At 49.5% G+C, this 20,852-nt stretch overlaps 2 protein-coding genes and 1 long non-coding RNA gene across 8 annotated transcripts in view; 1 reads left to right on the forward strand and 2 right to left on the reverse strand.

The window, feature by feature from the left end:
• Positions 1-1,187: 1,187 nt before the first annotated feature.
• Positions 1,188-3,344, reverse strand: SPEGNB (SPEG neighbor). The gene is made up of 4 exons (XM_007501658.3): positions 3,208-3,344; positions 2,356-2,663; positions 1,573-1,714; positions 1,188-1,427 (listed from the first exon to the last, which is right to left on the reverse strand). The coding sequence occupies exons 1-4, from the start codon at positions 3,327-3,329 to the stop codon at positions 1,289-1,291; spliced, it is 711 nt and encodes a 236-aa protein (XP_007501720.1). The 5' UTR covers positions 3,330-3,344; the 3' UTR covers positions 1,188-1,288.
• On the forward strand, positions 2,543-19,602 carry LOC103098365 (uncharacterized). 2 transcript variants are annotated; one of them, XR_471687.3, is made up of 4 exons: positions 2,543-2,679; positions 4,961-5,041; positions 5,384-5,416; positions 17,145-19,602. It is a non-coding gene; the product is annotated as an uncharacterized LOC103098365 (long non-coding RNA). The 2 variants fall into 2 exon arrangements; XR_008914033.1 differs by lacking the exon at positions 17,145-19,602 and adding an exon at positions 8,661-10,352.
• SPEG (striated muscle enriched protein kinase) overlaps positions 10,411-20,852 on the reverse strand; it is an 84,886-nt gene continuing 74,444 nt past the window's right edge. For all 5 annotated transcript variants that reach the window (XM_007501652.2, XM_056807552.1, XM_007501654.3 and 2 more), the window contains 11 exons: positions 19,596-19,742; positions 16,631-16,747; positions 15,862-16,029; positions 15,615-15,737; positions 15,129-15,296; positions 14,237-14,924; positions 13,676-13,915; positions 13,267-13,490; positions 12,446-12,521; positions 11,804-11,953; positions 10,411-11,678 (listed from right to left, as the gene is read on the reverse strand). In XM_007501652.2, the coding sequence (XP_007501714.2) occupies positions 11,486-11,678; positions 11,804-11,953; positions 12,446-12,521; positions 13,267-13,490; positions 13,676-13,915; positions 14,237-14,924; positions 15,129-15,296; positions 15,615-15,737; positions 15,862-16,029; positions 16,631-16,747; positions 19,596-19,742 (2,294 nt within the window). In that variant the 3' untranslated portion in view covers positions 10,411-11,485. The remainder of the gene's footprint in view (positions 11,679-11,803; positions 11,954-12,445; positions 12,522-13,266; positions 13,491-13,675; positions 13,916-14,236; positions 14,925-15,128; positions 15,297-15,614; positions 15,738-15,861; positions 16,030-16,630; positions 16,748-19,595; positions 19,743-20,852) is intronic.

Below are 20,852 nucleotides of genomic sequence, written 5' to 3' on the forward strand. Positions count from 1 at the left end.
AAGCGGCCTCTGAGAGGGGCGGGGCCTCAAGACAAGGGGGCAGGGATAGAGCCCGGAGAAGAGTGGGACCTTATCTACTGGGGCAGGGAATGGTCCAAGAAATTGTGGTTTAGAGTTGGGAAGGACCTCATGGGTAAGGCAATCCAATTACCTCTTAAATAAAAGGGAGAAAAACGAGCAAAGTGAAGCGCAGAGATGGAATGTAATTTTCTCAAGATCACAGAGCTAGTCAGGTCCCTCGGTCACCATCCGATGACTCCTTCTTAGGGTTCGAGGTGCAACAGGGATGGGGGCTCAGAGAGTAGACTAGATAAAGCAGATAAAGGCTAGAAAAAGCCCGCGCAGTTTGGGTAGGGTGGAGGGAACAAAGAGTGATCGGACAATAATAAAAAATATTAAAGGGACAGAAGGAATGGAAGGAAGTGGGGAAGTAGAAGGAAAGGGAGGAAGGACAAGGAAGAGGGAGAGGAAGGGAGGGGGTAATGACTGGGATAGAGCCACAGAGACTTGAATCTTTCATTTGGTGATGGAGAGTAATAAAAACTGTAGGGAACCTTAGACTCGATTCCATTCTAACGTGTCAAAGGATCATAGGTTAAGAGCTAGAGATAAAATTCTCCCACTCCTTTTGTAGGTGAGGAAACTGAGGCACGTAGAAGTCAACCCACTCGCCACTCTCTCCTTTTATAGATAATAAATGATTCTTGTTTGAAGGTGAAAAAAAATTTGGCTCAGAGATAATAACATTTATATAGCTGTAAGATTTGCAAGGCATTGTAAATATGTCATTTCGTTTGATCCTCATACCTCTAGAAAGTAGGTGCAATTATTCTCATTTTATCGATTGTGAAACTGAGGCTTAAAGAGGTTGTTTGACTTGCTTTAAGAGCCCAGAACTTGACTCCAAGCCCACCACTCTATCCACTGCGCCACCTAGTTGTCTAAATAAGTGACTTTCCCAGGTGACACAGTTATGGTAGAGTAGGGGCTCCTACTCAAGCCTCTGTTCAGTATTCTTTCCAGGACACCAGGTAGTTGTCTCGTCGAGGAGCTCTAAGATCTCCTTCAGCTCTGATGTTCTGTGACGCTCGAATGTGTGGAAAACGGAGACAGAGAGGCTAAGTCTAGCTTGGGGAACCGGACTTCCCGCCCCCTACCTCCCCAAAAGAAAAAAATGACACAGGGAATGTCAGAGCGACAATAACTTTATTATCTGCAACCCGAAGAAGAAGAGATGTTGTAACAGCCCTGGCACCCGGTACACGGATGAAAGACCCAAACATTCTCCTCAGGCAACATCCAAGCGGGCGAAACTCTGGTCCATCCCCAGGCTGTTCTCCACGTAGACCTCGTACTTGCCGCTGTCCTCAGCTGTGGCCCGGCGGATGGTCAGCGTAGTGGTAGTGCTGCCGATCTCGTAGAACACCCTGGAAGAGAGCCGAGACGAGGATATCTCTGCTGGCTTTCCCCAGGCCACCTTGATATCTAGGGCCCATCCCCCAGCCGTGCCCGAGGCCCCACCCCTTCATCCCATCCAGAGCCCCATCCTCTGCCCAGAGCCCTGTCTCTCGCCTGTCATCCTCATCAATGTCCTGTCCGTCCTTGGTCCATCCTACGTCAGGAGGTGGCTCGCCTAGGATTTCTGCGGTCAGTGTTACCGTGGTTCCTTTACGTGCCTTGGCATTGTCTGGTCCCTTCTTGATCTTTGCTGGGACTGTAGGGTGTGTAAAGGAGAAAACCGATAATGGGGCAAAGAGATGGATAAAGAAGAGTTCTTTCCTCCCTCCTCCCCCGGGACGTACCCATCACAGGATTTTAGAGCTAACAGGGATGTTAGAGATAATTCAATCTCCACCTTTACTCGTATGTTATAACACTGGACGTGAAGGCAGTGTTACACAAGAACACAGAAGGGATCTGTGTTCAAATCCCAGCCTTGTCACTTGCTGAGTTTAGAGGCTGAGTGCAAGTCAGCAGTTCTCTGTAAAACGGGTATGCATTATAATACTTGCACACCTAATTTACTGAGTTGTGAAGAAAGCACTCTTTAAAACCTTACAGAACTAAAAAAAAAAATGTGTGTGCTCTATATCTACAGACGAAAATAATGCAGAATGGAGAGTTAACACAAAACCTCGGTCCCTGCGGGGAAAGCGAAGTCAGGAAACCGGGGTTCACCTTGGGCAAAGACGGTTATACCGCCGTAGTAATACTAATTGGCCCGCCCCCTTGCCGGCGGGTGGTGAGGATCCAGTATGGTATGCAGGGAAATGAGTTATGTTAAGGGAAAGTCAAAAATTCCCAACAAAACCCCAAATGTAGGATGGATGTGACCAGAAATCTAGAAAGTCCTACCTTCCACGAGTATCCGCGCGGAGTCGGAGCACTCGCCGAAGGGATTGGTAACGTTGATGCTGTACTGACCCAGGTCAGCCAGCTCACCATCGCGCACCACCAAGGCTACCACGTCCGGGTCCTCGAAGACGTAGCGGTACTTGGGCCCATCACGGAGCTCTTTGCCATCTTTGCTCCAGCGGATAAAAGGGTCAGGAAAAGCCGAGATACGACAGGACAGTTTCGCTGCGCTTCCCTCGATCAGTACAACGTCCTGCAGCGGCTGTAGGACTCGGGGTGGCCCCTTCTCCTTCAACTCTTTCCGGGACCTGTTCCCAGTTCGGGGTCAGTGTCAATCCTGCGCCCAGTCCCTTTCAGCTCAACTAAAGACCAAGCCTCCCCCAAAATAGGCGATTCACCTGGCGAGGTTCCCTCCTAGTCTTTCCCCAAACTATTGACCTCTTATTTTAACGGCCCTCTCTTTATTTGACCTCTGGGTTCTAGGCCACGTCCCCAGGAGTGCACTTCTCGTTTCAAACTGTATCAAACAAACTCTCTCTCCCTCCCTCCCTCCCTCCCTCTCTCCCTCCCCCCCCTCTCTCTTTCTCTCTCTCTCTCCCCCATTATTCCTTCCCTCCCCCTCCCTCCCTCCATCCTTCTCTCTCTCTCTCCCCCATTATTCCTTCCCTTCCCCTCCCTCCCTTCCTCCCTCCCTCCCTCCTTCTCTCTCTCTCTCTCTCTCTCTCTCTCTCTCTCTCTCTCTCTCTCTCTCTCTCTCTCTCTCTCTCTCTCTCTCTCTCTCTTCCCTCATTATTCCTCTTTCAGAGATACCCTACTGACCTCTGGAACCCTAAAACTCTCCTGGCCCCTCACCTGTGGCCCCTGTAAGAGGCCTGGATGCGGATGGCCGCACTCTGCACCTGGGGGTCATTGATGTCCAAGGTACAGCCTGGAGGTGGGGCTGCCGGCTTCTTGGCCGGAGCTGCTTTGGACATCTGGGGGAACAGATGGTGACCACAGAATTCAAGGCCTAGGTAGAAACTCGTCCCCAAGTACACCCCACCCCTTCCCTCTCACAGCAGAAACTGAGTGGGATAAGAGGAGATCCAAACTCACCACCGAGCTGGGGCAGAGGGACCAATAGAAGGGGCTGGGGTGGACAGGCTAGGTTAGCTCTGGATGCAGAACCCCCAGGAAAGCACTAGACCGGGCAGGACGGGCAGGTGTCCTCATTGCCCTGCTTTTATATACAGCTCCCCTCCTGGCCTTGTTTGGCGTGGTAGCCCCTGGTCCCCTGGGACCCCAGTCTTTGCCTACCCAGCTCGAGCTGGATCCTTATTTAGCCCGAGGACGCCAGGGATGCTGGCTCAGCCATAGCTGCTGAGCCGTGGGGGAAACCCGAGTGGCACTGGGGCCCTCAAAGCATCACCAGCCTGACAGCTGGACAGCGAGACACTGCCCCACCTCCTCCCCCTCCCAACACCAGAGCACTTGGGGAGGATAAAAGCAGAAAGTCCAATTCTCTAGGTGAAATACCCATTTGGCTAATCATAAGAGGCTATCAGGGCCACTGTGACCAATCAGGCAGAGCCCTCCATGCCCAGACCTGAGTGGGTCTGAACATTTTGCCTACGAGTGTCTAGTTCTGCCTAAACCCCCAATACTAGCCAATGGGCTGATGGGAGGAGGCAGGGAAGAGTAGTGGCTGAGACAGGATCAAATGGTTTCTTGAGGACAGGTGTACTCTCTTCCCACTCCCACAGTCCTGTGTCTCTCCATCCCACCCCCCACCTCTTAGAGAAGCAAGGTACTAGAGTGGAAATAACTACTGGATTTTGGAGTCAGAGAACTTGGGTTCAATTTCCTAAACTGTAAAAATGAAGGTTAGGCTAGATAACCAGAAAGACACCTTCCATTTCTACATTGATATTTCTATGAACCTATGAAGCTTCCTCAACTGATGCCTTGTGTAACCTTGGGCAACTCACTGCTGAAAGTGCAATGGATAGTTCTGGGTCTGTCAGGAAGTCAGGGAGTCAAGAAGACCTCAGTTCAAAGCTGGCCTCAGACACTAAAATGACCCTGATCAAGTCACTTCACCTCTATCTACCTCAGTTTACTCAATGTGGAACTGGGATCTTAATAGCACCTACCTCCTAGGGTTGTTGTAACATTTGAAAGAGATATTTGTAAAGAGCTTAGCACAACATCTGGCACACAGTAGGGACTTAATAATGCTTGCTCCCTTCTTCTTCCTTCCTCCGAGCTATGATTTGGGTTTTGCAGTCTTGGGTCAGACATTTCATGGCTGTGTGACCTTAAGCAAATCATTTAACCCATCTATTTCATCTGGAAATGGGTTGTTGTAAAGAAAATCTTTTATAAATGTAAGTTATGGTTAAGTATAACATCATCTTTTGGTCTTGGTCCTACTTAATCCTGAAGAGAGTGAGGATATTTGGGGAAACAAGAGGCTCAAAAGCCACCTGAGTATGAGTTAGAGAAGCAGAATATTGTAGTGAAAAGAAAGTGAAAAGAGGTGGAAGGACCCATTTCAAATCCTACATGAACCTGGGAAATCTCTAATGAAAGGGTTAGACAAGCTGATGTATATGCTCTCTTCCAGCCTTACATCTGTGACCTTATGGTCATACATCTAGAGCCGAGAGGAACCTGAGACCATCTGGTCCAAACCCTTCATTTTTAGGTGAGGAAACTTAGAGGGAAACTAAGTGGGATTTGAACCCAGGTCCTCTGACTCCATAGTCACTGCTTTCTGTTGACTATGCTGTGGAAGATTCTCCTATCCTCATGGGCTGATGGAGGGGACCCTTTTTCAGTCTAAAATCCTAATCATTTGTAATTCTCTTCATCAAAGTCCAAAGAAGGGTTTATCTGAGGTGGGACAGAAAGCCTGGGAGCTCTTGTGGGGGGAGAAGCTGGATTCAAGTGGCAGAGCAAAAAATTGCCAGTAAATGCCTCTTCCAAGTGATGAATCATTGAGAACATTTCTATGCGGGGTGATTGTTTTTTGTCCTCCTTTACCCAGGGCAGAATGATCAAGGCTGAGGATGAAGCACAGGTAAGAGAAGAGATGTTACTGCATAAGACTATAAGACTGAAGTTCTACTTTACCCAAACCCCAAACTCCAGGGTACTTCCAGATTGGACTAGTCAATATTAGAGTACAGTTCTGGCTGACCAAGCTCAGAGCCAGAAAACTTTTGATAGGTTAGAGAATGAGATGAAATTTAATAGTGATAAATGTTGAGTCCCTAAGCTTACTTTAAAATGTGTATATATGTGTAATGAGCAAAAGATGAAATGATTGAGGAAACGGGGGCAGCTGGGTGGCTCAGTGGATGGAGAGACAGGTCTAGATATGGGAGGTCCTGGATTCAAATGTGGCCTCAGATACTTCCTAGCTGTGTGACCCTGGGCAAGTCACTTAACCCCCATTGCCTAACCCTTACCACTCTTTTGCCTTGGAACTAATACACAGTATTGATTCTAAGATGGAAGGTAAGAGTTTAAAAAAATAAAAGAAAGAAAAAGAAATGACAGAGGAAACAAAGGTTCAGTCCTCCCAGCATTTCAACTAATTGAGCAATGCATGCCAATTACCTAATAAATTGGGACCAAGCCCCTTCCTCAGTTTAGGGCTAGACTCTGAATACGGGGGCATTATACATTATATAGGTATTTATACATTAAACACAATTTGGGACAGCTAGGTGACTAAAGAGTGGAGGTCCTGGTTTCAAATTTGACCTCAGTCACTTGACCTTGGGAAAATCATTTGACCCCAATTGCCTAGGGCTTACTACTCTTCTCCTTTGGTACCAGTACTTAGTTTTGATTCCAAGAGGGTTAAAAAAAACAATTCATCAAATAAGGTCAATTTTTTAATTGATTACATCTTTTTTTAATGTAAAGATATTTTATTTTCCCAAGTACATATAATTTTCAACATACATTTTCCAAAATTATAAGATCCAAACCATCTCCCTCCCTCCCTTCTCTCTCCCCACTCAGAGATGGTAAGCAATTTGATCTGGGCCATACATGTATTAGTATGCAAAGCACACTACCATATTGTTCTTGTTGTAAGAGCACACTTATTCAAATCCCAAATCCCAAAATATAGCCATAAATAAACTGATGTGAAAGATAATCTGCTTTGATCTGCATCCATCCCACTCCAACAGTTCTTTCTCTGAGGTAGATAGCATTCCTCATCATACATATAAGGCCAATTACTTAAAAGGAAGCAATACTACATAAAATAATCCGATTTCCAAATGGATGAAAGCTTAGGGACTTTCCATGTTGGGAGGGGGCGAATGAACAGGTGTCATTCCCTGAATTCAGGAAAAGAGGTGTCCCACTCCTTCCCGAATCTCTGCAAACAAACAAAGGAACATGGAAACCATAGCCAGCTGATTGGTTTGGGGCCAGTTTTCAGAGAAGGCATATGAGCTGCTTCAGATGTACAATTACGAGAAAGTACCTCAAGCTCTGATGGTGTGTCTGGTCCCATAGCCCACATTCTTGGGGAAGGGTCTCTAAACAGCAGGTCCAGGTGGTCTAGCTTCCCAGCCAGGCAGGGCAAGGTTCAAACAATGTGATAAGGTTTTCTCCCAATTTCTACAATTGAATAAACTTTTCTCCCACACAGAATTTGGATCAGACCCATAATTGAATAGAAAGGGAACCGTACTAGCTCCAGAACTGAGTCACAAAATTCACTCATTTCCCACAATTAAGCACTTGCTGTCCTAACCCTCTCGATTCTTTCCATGTCCCCTGTTTTAGTGTGGGGGAGTGCCCAACCCCACCATGGATCTCTTATTGATAAGCCAAATCAGAATCAGAATTACATGTTGGGTTCCAGATTAAACTACACAGAGGACTTTGAATAGACTAATTTTGAGAAGGAGGATCAGCCTTTGTTTCCTTAGTCATTTCATCCTTTGCTCACTCCATATGTGTGGGGGGGGGCGGGTATTGGTGCTACATTTAAGGAAGGACGCCAACAAGGACAAAGACCCTGCATAGACAGGCATGTCTAGAAGGCAACCTGGATGGTGAGAATCTGGAGAAAATGCTTGATGGGAATCAGTGGAAGAATCTGAGGATATTTCACTTGGAAAAGAGATGGCTTAGAGAAGCTGTGCTAGCTATCTTATAGAATTGTTTTTTTTTTTAAATCTTTACCTTCCATCTTAGAATCAATGCTGTGTATTGGTGCTAAGGCAAAAGAATTGTAAAGGCTAAGCCATGGGGGTTAAGTGACTTGCTCAGGGTCACATAGCTAGGAAGTGTCTGAAGCCAGATTTGGACCCAGAGTCTCCTATCTCTGAGCCTGGCTCTCCAACCACTGAGCCATCCAGCTTCCCCCTATCTTCAAGATTTTGAAGGGCCCTTATGTGAAAGAATAAGTAGACTTGGTCAGCTTGCCCCCACCCCCAAAGAGGACAATTGGGTGTAGAAATGTTGGTTTGCTACAAAGGAACATTCCCAAACAATGAAGGCAATCTGAAAATAGAATGGGCTGATGGAGAGATAGTGGGTTCTCTCTCACTAGAATTTTCTGGTAGTGGCTGGCCAGCCACTTCTTAAGGATGCTACAAAAGGTATGCCTGGTCAGGTAGAGGGCTTCCATAAACCCCTGGAATGTGCTGTTTCCTTGTCTGTAGAATGGCCTCTGAGATCCCTTCCCATCGGCAGAATCAAGATGCCCTCCTGAGCAGCAGCTCAGAATAGCCAGCTCTGGGGTATGGAAGGGGGTGGGAGCACAGAACGGATCCCTCCAGGGATCCTGTAGCTGTACAGAACCCAGAGAAACCTTTGGCTCAGCCCTGCTGTATTTCAGGGGACCCTGCAGCTCTCACAAAATGATTCAGTTATTTCAAAAATGAAAGAAAACTACTGTAGCATGCTGATTTGTGGTTAAAGGTAGAATAAGCCTAAGTTCCCTCCAGGCCCAGGAAAATGGTCCTTGACTGGGCCTTGCTACCATAGATGGACCCTTCAACTCTGGTTACATACCCAGCAACAGGGTGCAGTTGCTAATGGGTCAGCTGCTGCCTTCTCGGTATTCTTATGTACAAATGATACATATCTCCCATCTTCTTGTTTGGTGTCTTTTCTCAAGACTTAGTACTCCACAAAGTACAGATGTTGGAACAGTTAGCAGGGAAACAAGATGGCAGAGTCCAAGGAGCACTGGTCTGGATTCAGGAGCCCTTAGATGTTCAGCAAATGACTTAACCTTTCTGAGTTCTAGCTCCTTAGCCCCTCAGCTTTGATGAATTTTTTTCTAGTCTAGAGAAGGTTTATGGCATCCTCCAGGTTCCCATTTTCCATGGGTCGTTGAGGTAATGCTGCCTGGTTGGCTGATGATGATGACATCTCGTTCCCCTTGGCCTCTCTGTCCTCTCCACACAAACCAAGGCTTCTGTAAGTCCTTGGAATGTTCCAAGTTTTCTTATTTGTAAAATGGGTATAATATTTGCATCCCCCACTTCATGGGGTGATTTTAAGAAAACTGCTTTATAAACTATAATTATGCAAATATAAACTGGTTTACAAACTGGACCAAAGATCTTGGTCTGGCTATGCTGAACAGGGGAGAGGGAAGGAAGAAAGGAAGGAAGGAAGGAAGGAAGGAAGGAAGGAAGGAAGGAAGGAAGGAAGGAAGGAAGGAAGGAAGGAAGGAAGGAAGGAAAAAGGAAGAATGGGAAAGGAGGAGGGAGAGAGGGAGGGAGGAAGGAAAGGAGGGAGGAAGGAAGGAAAGGATGAAGGAAGGAAGAAAGAAAGGAAGGAAGGAAAGGATGAAGGAAGGAAGAAAGGAAGGAAGGAAGGAAGGAAGGAAGGAAGGAAGGAAGGAAGGAAGGAAGGAAGGAAGGAAGGAAGGAAGGAAGGAAGGAAAAAGGAAGAATGGGAAAGGAGGAGGGAGAGAAGGAGGGAAGGAAGGATTTACTAAGTATCTACTGTGTGCCAAACACTGTGTCAAGTGGTTTACAAACATTTTATGTATTCTCAAGGTTGAGAAAAGTATTTGTCTGGGAGCTAAAGACTGAAAAGAGCTAAGGATTCTATCTAGCAGAGCTATGGGGAGGTCAGATTGGGCTGAGCAAAATAACTCCAGTGCCCATTCCCCTAGTTTCCTGCCTATTACTAAATTCTACTTTATTACCCTCCCAATGTGCTTCTTGGAGATTAGGGGACAGCTCACTTCCTGGGGTCTCACTTGGTGAGTGATTTTACACCTGAAACATCTAACTCAGAGACTGTTGTGTTTATTAGGACCAAATAAGTCTAGAAAGTAGAAAGAAGAGGAAGGAGGAGATTGGCTCAAGGTGGTGGGGACAGGGAAAGGAAGGCAGGGATCCCAAATAAGGAAGGAAAATAGTGATGGGAGGAAAGCTATTAAACATGAGTAGTCAAAGTCAGGGTTTGGATAGTACAACAGGGCAGTCATTTGCAGAGAAAAGGACTTCATGGATGGAACTAGGGAACAGGGGAAGGGAATACACATTTATTATGTGCTGACTGTGTGCCAGGAACTGTGCTAAGCACTTTACAAACATCTCATTTGATCATCATAACCGCCCTGTGAGGTAGGTGCTGTTATCCTCATTTTTCATGAAACTGAAACAGACAAAGGTTAAATGACTTGCCCAGGGTCATACAGACATACATATGTCTGAGGTCATATTTGAACTCCGCTATTTCTGACTCCAGGCCCAGTACTCTGTACCCTGTGGCACCTCCTAGCTGCCTCAATTGGTCTAGGTTATGCTTTTGTGTCTCATGGAACCATTGGGCAGACTGGTAAAATATCTCTGAATAGTACTTAATTTTGTAAAATTTATAGGATTACAAAGGAAACTAGGGAAGATAGAAGATTGTTTTTGTCCATCCAAGTCCATGGACCTCCTTAAATGTATCCATGGACCCTTCCATAGGTGTCAGGTTAAGAACCCAGCTCTATAGGAAGTAAGAGTGCTCCTTACTTTCCCTCTCCCACCCTCACACCCCAGGAAAGTCCCCAGACAGAACACAAAGATCTCCCTGGTGATTGATTTTATTGGCCCTGGGACAGACAGACAGATGGATGGAGAGAGAGGCAGGGCTCAGGACAACACTGGAGATAGGGGTTGGGTGAAGGACAGATAGAGGAAGGGGAAAATTCACAAAAGTCAATAAATAAATAAATATGAGGGTGGTGAGGGCAAAGGCTGCAAGGGTTGGGGAGAGGGGGGAGGACAGGTGGTGAAATCATTTCAGGCCCAGGGCAAGAAGCCTTGAGCCACAAACTGAGAGAACCGGCAAGACTCCTCCACCCCAATTAGGCAGGGAGAAGAGGGAAAAGGAAGGATGACCTCTTCTCTCACTGATTCCCAACCTCCAGGCTATACCGTCATTGAACTTCCTTGTCTTATAACATACAGTCATGGTGGTTCTGCTGCCCAGTTCCCCTATTCCAACTCCCACAGCCACAGACTGACCCCCCCATCAGTTTCCTAGGCTTCATCACTGCCCCACCTAACAGGACTCTTTGAGGTTCTATTCCTGCTTCTTTTGCCTTTACCCATCCTAGTTTACTGACGGTTCTCATCCCATCGGCCCCACAATGCTGGCTGTCTCATTTCTTACTCCTGCTCTTTCTTCTCTCTGATACTGGTGCCTAGACCCATTATTCCCCTCCATCTCTTCCCCAGAGGGCTCCCTACCCAGCATTATATTCCTTCCAAATCCTCAATTCCCTTTCCCTCTGCCCTCTGCCCTGCCCCAGTCCTCTGACTCTATTTCTCTCCATGTCCCTCATCTCCCCCAGCTCTCAGTCCTTTAGCCTGGTTGAAGCTTGTTGGACCCCAGGCAGGGCTTATGCTATCCCTGGGGCTCCCATTGCCCATGGGTCCATGAGGTAATGCCACCTGGTTGGCTGTTGCTGGTGGTGTCCAGTCCCCTTTGGCCTCTCTGCCTTCCCCCACCCTACCCCAGTGCTGCCATAAGCCTCTGGAATGTCCCGTGTGCAAAGGCTGGGGAGTCCAGGAGCTGGATTGCAGGGACCCCAGAGTCCAGGGCCCAGGAGGCTGGGGGGTCTGAGGTCCAGGAGGCCAGGGATCTGGGATCCAGAAGGCTAAGGGCTGCCAGGGTAGGAGCGTAGCAACACCTTATGGCGGGTGGCAGCCTCTGCCCGTCGTCGTTTCTGTTCTCCCAGGAACTCCTTCAGCCTATTGGTGGTAAAAGTCAGTGTCTGGCGCCGAAGCTTCATCAGGTAGGCATCCTGAAGCCATGGGTGTGCCAGGCAGTCCTGCAGTGAGGGCCGGCTCCTGGAAAACGGATGGATTGGGGAGGGAGAGACAGATCCATCAGAAGCTAGAGGAATGAATTCAGGGCAGGAGGCTGGGGACCTTAAAAGAAAGGGAATAAGAAAGCGGGCAGCCCTGCCACTCACCAGGGGTGGACAGACAGGACCTTGCGCAAAAAGAGGGCAGCACTCTGGGAGGTATTGGGGTACAGCAGGAAGGCATCAAATCGGCCCCCAACAATCCGGGCTTCTGTCTCCCGGGGATCTGGCTCATAAAATGGGGAGCGTCCACTGAGCCTGGAGAAAGACACAGCAAAGAGGTCACTGTTGGGGGCAGGAGAGAGACTGGAGTTAAAAGAATGATTAGAACCATGTTATGTATGAGAAAGCACCCTACCAACACTCCAACTCCTGAAGAAGAATTCTGGGGAAGGAGCTTCAAGGAAATAGGGAAATGGGAGAAAGATCCCAGGGAATGTATAGGGAAAAGATCAAATCAAAGACTTGTTGCTGGAAAGGACCTTAGAGGCCATTGAGTCCTATCCCCCCATTTTATAGATGGGAAACTGGATCTCAGTGATGTTAAGTAACTTGCCCAGGGCCACACAGCAAGATGGTGTCTGAAGTGGGATTTAAACCCAGAGCTTTGTGACTATGTTATCCTACCACTCATATCAAGTCCACAGAGATGGATTTTGAAATGAGCAAAATACTCGTAGGTGGAGGGAGGTGGGTGCCAGAGCTTAGGGAGTACAAATGGGTTCTTCATTGAGCTATAGCATCACTCACATGATGTAGGTGAGCACACCCACACCCCAGATGTCTGTGGCAGAGCCAATGGGTTCACCTTTCACCATCTCAGGAGCTGGTAAGAGACAGAGGCAGAGTTGACCCACCCACCTATGTATGGTGTCCTTGCATGTCATGGAACCAGTGAGTAGCTATGGGAGAGCCAACCCCTACCCACCTCCAATCTTGTCACTCAAAACAATTACAGTTGTAAGTAGTCTCTACTGCTCATTGAGTAAAGTCCAAACTTTAAGACTAGCATCCCAAGACTCGAATCAACCAAATTCCAACCTACTTTTTCTTCTTCTTTCCCGAGTGTTAAATATCCAGAAAAGGTAGCCTACGCCTGATGCCTCTGCTTCTTCACCTTCCATTCGGTCCTTCATCCCTGGTAATCAAGTTTCCTTGCTGCTCCCTCCCCATCCCACCCTGAAACTTCTCTCTCCAAGGTCTTCAGTGACCATCTCATGGCCAAATCCAGTGGCCACTTCACAGTCCTCATCCCCCTTGAGATCTCTGCATCACTGGATGCTTTTACGAATCTTCCTGCAGATACTTTCTCCTTTTGCTTTCATGCCATCATACTTGCCCTCTTTCTGACTACTCCTTCACTCTTATTTGCCATCGATACTTTCTCTTCCCGATGGCCAACTGTAGGCATCCCTCATGGCTCCAAGCTACCCCCTTTCCAGTCCTACTTCCTGATCTCCTTCCTTCCTAACCCTATCTTTGAGAGAAACCAGACAGCTCTTGCTCTAACATATCTTCTAATAACTAGAGAGTGCCTTTACTTGAGTTTTGCCAATACAGAGTATGCGCACCCATGTACTCCAGGGTGCCAGTACGGTGACCCAGGGGCTGCAGGGCCTGGGGACTGTAGGGTTGGGCACTGCCAAAGTCAACAATCTTGAGAGCGTTGTCCTGGGCGAGCAGCAAGTTGTCCGGCTTGATGTCCAAATGCAGCACATGGTGGTCATGGAGGTATTCCAGGCCTTGGAGCAGCTGGACCACATAAGTGGCCACATCGTCCTCAGAGTACCGAAATCTGCAGAGAGGAAATAACAGATATGGCGGGAGAGGTCAGGAGAGTGGGGCACAGCCGCCCTCCAGGGGCCCACCTCCATCTCGGGATGCTAAAAACCACAGGCACCAAGATGTGGCCGGAGCCTTTCATTATCTCCCTCCTTCTCTTCCCCCAAGGCGTCAAGCCAAAAGCCACATTGGCTGTACCGTTCACTGAGTCCACAGAGCAGCTCTCGATTGCCACAGCTTTCAGCGATGAGCACAAGATAACGGGGGGTGATGTACGCCTCGTGCAGTGACATGAGCCGCTCATGGTGTAGAGAGCGCAATACTTCGTATTCCTGAAGGACCCGCTGCTTCCCCTCCGCCGCATAGGGGACAATCTTTGCCACAAATGACCGGCCCGTGGCGTTCTCCCGGCAAGCCCTCACCACACCGAAACGACCCCTGGAGAGGGGCACAGATCGAGGTCAGGGGAAATGAGAGGCAGAGAAACCCCTGAATAAGGGCAGGAAGCCCAGATGGAGAAAGAAAGGAGTTTGGGCATCTGTGTCCCGTCCTGTATCTCAGATCCATCCCTACGTGGTTTGGATGTCAGGATTCCGCATCAGCCTCCCCACTCTCAGTTCCACCTAACCCTCTCCCCCAGCCAGCAAGGATCCACGAAATGTTTGATCTATTTGAGGCAGCTGCCCAACACTGGGGATCCATAGTAAGAGAGCCCCTCTGGGGGCCCCCACCTGCCCCTCGTCCCTCTTCTGGACTTGCCTGGCCTTCTCCTCCAGGAAGGTGTAGGGCTTCTGGGGAGGTCCCTGACGAAGAGTGGTACCCTCGGGGCCAGGAGAGCTGGGGGATCCGCTGGCTGGAGAGCTGACCCGCTCCTTGGCCGGAGTGAGGCTGCGCACAGTCACCTTAGTGGGGCTGGGGGCAGGCTCAGGGCCTTGGGGCTCAGGGATAGCAGGTGCAGACACAAAAGAAGTCACCATGTACATGGGGGCTGGGGAGGAGCTCGGTTTATCCTCAGAGGGACTGGGAGATGGGGGTTTTGTGTTAGAGGCAAGAGGCTCCGACCCACTAGGCGGGGGCTGATCACTGGGGGACGTGAGCTCTGCTTGCCGTGCGGCCAGCAGGCCCCTGTGCTTTCGTGGAGGAGTTGGAGGAGGTGGGCCTACAGCCTTGAGGGGAGACCGGACCTGGTTGAGGGGTGTTGGGGGAGAGGGGGAGCTTGGAGCTGAAGGAGGAGAGTGTGGAGAAGCTGGAACCAAGATAGATGGGAGCCCAGGAGCTGGGGCTGAGGTGTCTGGGGTTGGTGTGGCTGGAGCTGGAGAGGCTGGGGCAGCTGGAGAGCCTGGGGCTGGGGTAGAGAGAGGTGAGGTAGGAGTGGAAGGAATGGGGGTCCCAGCTGGCACTGAGGTAATAGGGATTTCTTGTTGAGTCGATTTCAGAATGGCAGTATCTGGCAGAGAGAAGAGAAAGCATTTGCTATAGGATGCTCTGTGTAGAAGTGAGACCCTGGTGATGAACAGGCAGAAAGGAGAACCTTATATGCTAGGCAGACAGAATGCCAAGGTCCTGAGGGCAGAGTCCTGACTCTATAACCACCAGGTCCTCACGACATCAAGCACAAAAACGGCCCCCCTGTCCCACCCTCCCTACTGACCTGTGACTTTCCCAACAAAGACCTTCTCCGATGCGTTGCTGAAGGGGCCCTGCCCAGCTCGGTTGGCACAGGCCACTCGAAACCTCACCGTCATGCCCGGTGGCAATTGTGTCACGTTGTAGTAGCAGTCGGTGATGCCTGAGCTCACACAGTGCCATGTGGATTCCCCTGGAGGCAGAGAGGAGGTGAGAGTGGGAGGTAAACAGTGGGGGGCTGTCATGAGGCCACGAGAGCACGAGGGAGGTCTAGCCCACACAACATGGTCCCCAGGAGTTCTATAAAGAAACGAGGGAGTGATGAATGGTTTCGAGGGCTGGGGGTGGGAGATAAGGGGAAGGGAGAAGAAAGAGAGGCAGAGGAACAGAGGCCAAATCTAATTTCTCCCTCCTTGTTAGGATTCCCTCATTGCCAATCTCCCTCACCCCCATCTTTTAGACCCTGCCAGCTTTCTCTGAGCTCCCAGAACCCCTCTGCTCCAAGACTCACCATCTACACGGCGCTCTAATGTGTATGTACAAGGGGCTTGACTATCTCCAGGCTTCCACACCACCAATGCTGTATCCTGGTATTTCTGGGGCACTTCAGGGGGAGCCAGCTTTCCTGGAAGACCTAGATGGAAGAAGACCTCATGAGCCCTTCAACCTCCATGCCAATTCTCCATCAATTCTCTCTCTTCTCTCCCCCTCTCCTTCACTCCTACTGAGGTTCTACGGATGCTGCCCCATGGACTCACGGGCCACAGCCAGAGTACAGGAGCTGGTGGTGCTACCCAAGGCATTGCGGGCAGAACACTCATACAGGCCAGCATGGCGCTTCCCAGCCCGAGGGATGGTCAGCAGCTGTCGTCCATCTTTGCAGGATACTATAGTCACCGATGGTTCTGACCGAAGGGACTGTTTGTCTGCAGGGGCCAAGAAAGAGCCACGGGTTCATCAGTCTTATCTACCCCTGAGCTCCCAGAGAGCCCAGGGCCCCCCTCTCTCATTGCTGGACGTTGCTTACCTCCCAAAGACCTAGAAGAGATAGTAGGGAAGGACCTCTCTTCCCTGAATGGAGGGGAAGTTCCAGGGTGAGGAAATGGGACGAGGATTGGAAGTTGCCAGCCCATTTTTTAAATAAGACCCTGACCTTCTGTCTTAGAATGGGTTCTGGGTATTGTTTGCAAGACAGAAGAGCAAGAAAGGCTAGGCAATGAGGGTTAAGTGACTTGCCCAGGGTCATATAGCTTGGAAGGGTCTGAAGTCAAATTTGAACCTAGGATTTCCCGTCCCCAGTCCTGGCTCTCTGCCTGCTAAGCCACCTAACTGCCCCCCCAGTCTATGTTTCTTTACTCAAAGATATTTAATTTTTCCCAATTCTATATAATAATTTTTGACATACATTTTCTGAAATTATAAGATCCAACATGTCCAGCCCACATTTTCCTACAGATCACACAGAATGAGGTGGGGAATCTTGGTGGGGTAGGGTAGGGGGTGGCAGGAGGAGAGACGCATGGCTACCTTTTGTCCAGGATATGTGGGGTGCAGGGCACGCTGCTGGGAGGCACAGGAGGGTGGCTGCCTCCCCCTCCAGCAGCACCTGGTCCTTCAGCTTGATATGAAAGACGGGAGGAAAGTCTAAAGGGAGAATTAGAGGAAAAAAGCACAGCATTAGTCTGAGAAAATGTGAGGGGCAGGAATAACTCCTGGAGAGTGTGTGTTTGTTGTAGAGAGAGGCTCTGAGTGCCCAGCTCCGATTCTAGTCAATAAACATTCATTGAGGGCCTACTTTGTACAAGGAGCTCTGGGAGCTGCAAAAAATAGATTAGATGAGTGCCCTGACCTCAAAAAACTTCCACTGCAGAGGATGAAATGAAGCATATGCCAATGGCAGGAGAGACACAGATAGCACATGATGATGATGATAATAATAGTGAGCATTTCTCTACCATGATTAGGTTTGCAAAGATTTTATCTCGTTTGATCCTTGCGATGAAGATATGAAGTAGGCACTGCGATTATTTCCATTTTGCAGATGACAAAACTGAGACTATCAAATGTCCAAGACTCCACGTCCAAGACCCAGCTCTTTCCAGGTTCCAAATCCAGCACCGTCATCACCCTACCGCATCGCACATGGAGGAAGATTCCAAAGCGGGGTGCCAGCATACGTGAGAGGGACGCTGTGCTATGAATGATGAATGCTCAGAGAAGAGAATGCTCACTGATGGAAAAGAGGAACAATTCCCTGGGATGAGAGGGAGAGCTGAGCTGGTAGGGATCCAACCTTCCCCCTTAAGAGCCAGGCTGGGACCAGTGTTAGGGAGGTTTAATTGGACCCAGCTGGTGCTAGCCTAGCCTGGCCCTGTGAATAGGAAGGGGCTAGAAAAGGCATCAGCCTGGAAACAAAGAGGAGCACAGTGACAGGGAGGGAGAAAAGAGGGGGGAGCAAGCATCTCCCATGTGCCAGGCACTGTGCTAAGCACTTCATAAATATCATCTCATTTGACCCTCAGGACAACCCTGGGAGGTAGGTGCTATTATTTATCCCCACTTTACCACTGAGAAAACTGAGGCAGACTGAGATTCATTGACCTGCCCAGGCTGGGGCTGAGTCTTCCTCCATTAAAGCCCAGATCACATCCAACTAGCTGCTTCCAGGCATCTGCCTCTAAAAGAGAGCCAAGTCTGGGGCCAACACCTGGATTCCACACCCAGCTTTGCCTGGGGGACTTGAGGCAAATCACTTAATCTTCCCTGGGCAAGGCTTTTGGAAGTGAAAGGTGGTGATGGGATTGGAAGATTCTGGAGATCAATAGTTCTTAGCCCTAAACTCCAGGATCCCAGGGCATGATGGGATCTTCCTATGACTCCGATGCTCCAGAATGGGCTAGCAGCAAAGTGGCGCTGCTCGTTGATATCTAAATTCAGGGCCTAGCAGGACAAGTGTTCGATTTTTTGTTTTTGCATCCTTACTTGCTCTCTTAGAATCTATACTAGGAGTTGGTTCCAAGGCAGAAGAGCTTTAAGGGCCAGGCAATGGAGCTTGCTCAACGTCACACAACTAGGAAGTATGTGAGGCAGGATTCATTTTTTTTTAAACTCTTACCTTTTGTTAAAATCAATACTGTGTTTTGGTTCCAAAGCAGAAGAGCTTTAAGGGCTGGGCAATGGGGGTGACGTGACTTGCCCAGGGTCACACAGCTGGGAAGTGTCTGAGGCCACCCATCTCTAGGTCTTTCTCTCAATCCAATGAGCCACCTAGCTGCCCCCAACTATCCTATTTTCCATAAGTCTGGTTTATCTCTTAGTTGCTAGTTAAGTCCTCTTCCTCTGGCCCCCCAAACCCTACCATCTGTCTTTAACAAGATACTGGGAAAGGAAATGGGTATCCATTTCAGGAATGCACTCAAAGCAACCCAGCAGAGGTCAAAGAAATGGCGCATCCAACAGTTTGGATGGGTAAGTGGGAAGGGGTGCTGGGGGAGACAACCACTAACTGTTGAGTGCAATAGAAAAAGAAGCCCCCCAGCTTTCAGAATGGTACCCTCCTGCCCAGAGACCTCTTTGGTCACCTCCACCTATGGAATGACAAGTGAGAAAAGGGTGAGCGGGCTGGGTGGTCACTTCATCATGTGATTTGAGAAGGGCTGGAAAAGTTCACCATCCAAAAATATCTCCTCCCACCTCCCCCTCCCAACCTCGGGGCTGAGACTCTACAAATAGAGACTCATTCTTTTAGCTTAAGCATCACCTTTTCCCTCTTTTAAAAGCAAATGGCCAGGGTGGCCTGAAAGCCCTGACAAAGAGAATTGGGGCTAACCACAACAAAAGGCCTGGCCTGGCAGAAAGAGCCTGGGTGGGGACCAGAAAAGGAGCTGGGGGTGGAGGGAACCTGGGAAAGAGGAGAATGAAGATGGGAGTTTCTCAAAAGGCCAGCCCTGGTGTCTGGGGGGACCCCTGGAAGCCCTGGGATCTCTCCTAGCTTTGCTACCATCACCAAAGAGTTCTCTCAGCTTGAAAACTTTCATTCCATTCCTTAGGAATTTGGCCTAGGGGATCCCTAAAGTCCCAGAATTCCAGCTCCAATTTAGATAATTCTGCTGCCTAGGGCTAGAGGGTAAGGAGAGCAGGAATGTGAACTAGGAATGCTAGGGATCGGTCATTAAAAGGGGTAGGAATGGAGGCTCTAGGGCTAAGAGAGCCAGGAATGTGTTAGAGACCTGGAAAATCTGAGGGTTGCATTCTCTCTAAATTAGGCATAGTTCCCCGAAGTCCTTCAAGTATCTGGAATCCGTCTGGGTGAGAGGGGAGTGACCAGAAACAAATCCAAGCATGGCGCCCCTGGGGCCATATCGAATAAATCAGTTCAACTGTCCAGCCCCAAGCACATGGCCTGCCAAGATGCCCCTCCATCCTCAGTCCCTAGAATGCTTTCCCACCCTCCAAACCAAGGAAGGGAGTGTAGGCTCCATCACTGACCTACCTGACTCACTGCGCACATATTGGTAGCCCAAAGCTGAATCCTCCTGGACGCTGGCTGGGAGATTAGGCTGGGATGACCCTTTGTCCTTCCGAGACCTTGACAGGCCCCAGCGATCCCAGCGGGACCGAGTCCGGCCTTCTCCAGGACCTGCAGAAACTCTAACTCATTGGCACTGAACCTCTGGCCCCGGCCCTAGCCCTGGCCTGTCCTATTTTGACTCTGCAGATGCTCCAGCACAGGGAAGGCTACCGATGGGAAGCCATGGCCTCCCTCGCTGGGTTGCACCCAGATCCCAGTCTTCCAGACTCTTTCTTCCCATTCTACCCCCATTCCCTCTTGCCCCAAGCCTGTCTTGGACATTTTCAGCCCTTGAGATGCCTCCAGGCACGGGGCTGAGCACCTATTCTGTTTTTAGGAGACTTATAGACCTGGTTCTACATTTCCTTGTTTGGGGCTTGGGGAAGGTAGAAGACTAGAGGAAAGTAGAATCATTGGGGATGAGGCTGAAATGGGAGCATTTGAAACCTCCATAAACCCCAGGCAACCAGAAGGCTGAGTGGATGTCAGGGCTGTAGAATGGACCAGTGAATTGGGCGCCAGAGCACTCAGGTGGGCCATTCCCAAATCATGGAGGAAGGGGATGGGGGCGCTCTTCTGGGATGGATGGAAGAAGCCAACATCCTCCAAGGTCAGGAGGGAGCCAGGAGAACATGGGCCTCCCAGCCTAAAAAGCCGTGGACTGGGCATCTCTAGCTGGGTATCTGTACGCTAGTCTAAGGAAGACTCTACACTCGGGCTTCCTCTTCTGAATCTTTGTTGTTGTTGTTGTTTAGTCTTATTTTCCATTCTTGCAATCGGGGCAGTAAGGTCGGTGGAAAAAGATGTCAGGTTGGGGCCTGCCCCTTCCTCTGTGGCTGGAGCAGGAGGGGAGGGACGTGGGGACAGGATGTAGCTGACTGCTGAGCCCAGGAAGTCAGGTGGGCATAAGGACCGGGTTAGGCCAAGAGGATCTCAAGACCGAGGAAGGTCGACGTAGGGCAGAGGCCCCCCAGATGGTCCACCAGTGGGAATCAGAATTTCTCCGAAGTTGACTCACGTCAGCAGGCCTAAGGCCTTTGGCTGCATCCTTTCTCCAGGCCTGGCTGCAGGGGGATTCCCAAGCCCTGGTCCTATGCTACCAGGGCAGTGAGCTGAGGAAAGTGTAGCCAGATCCCTGGTCCCTGCTTGACTCCTGAAAGTGCAGCGGCCCCCAGCTCT

This window comes from Monodelphis domestica, chromosome 8 (assembly GCF_027887165.1).
Source record: "Monodelphis domestica isolate mMonDom1 chromosome 8, mMonDom1.pri, whole genome shotgun sequence".
Taxonomy (NCBI): Eukaryota; Metazoa; Chordata; class Mammalia; order Didelphimorphia; family Didelphidae; genus Monodelphis; species Monodelphis domestica.

What these genes read in the sequence shown, in the direction of transcription:
- SPEGNB (XM_007501658.3), bottom strand. Translation starts at nt 3,329, where the DNA reads ATGTCCAAAGCAGCTCCGGCCAAGAAGCCGGCAGCCCCACCTCCAGGC. An exon ending in GCCTCTTACAGGGGCCACAG is followed by an intron (nt 2,664 to 3,207) that starts GTGAGGGGCCAG and finishes AACTGGGAACAG; the next exon opens with GTCCCGGAAAGAGTTGAAGG. An exon ending in GACATTGATGAGGATGACAG is followed by an intron (nt 1,428 to 1,572) that starts GCGAGAGACAGG and finishes GCTCTCTTCCAG; the next exon opens with GGTGTTCTACGAGATCGGCA.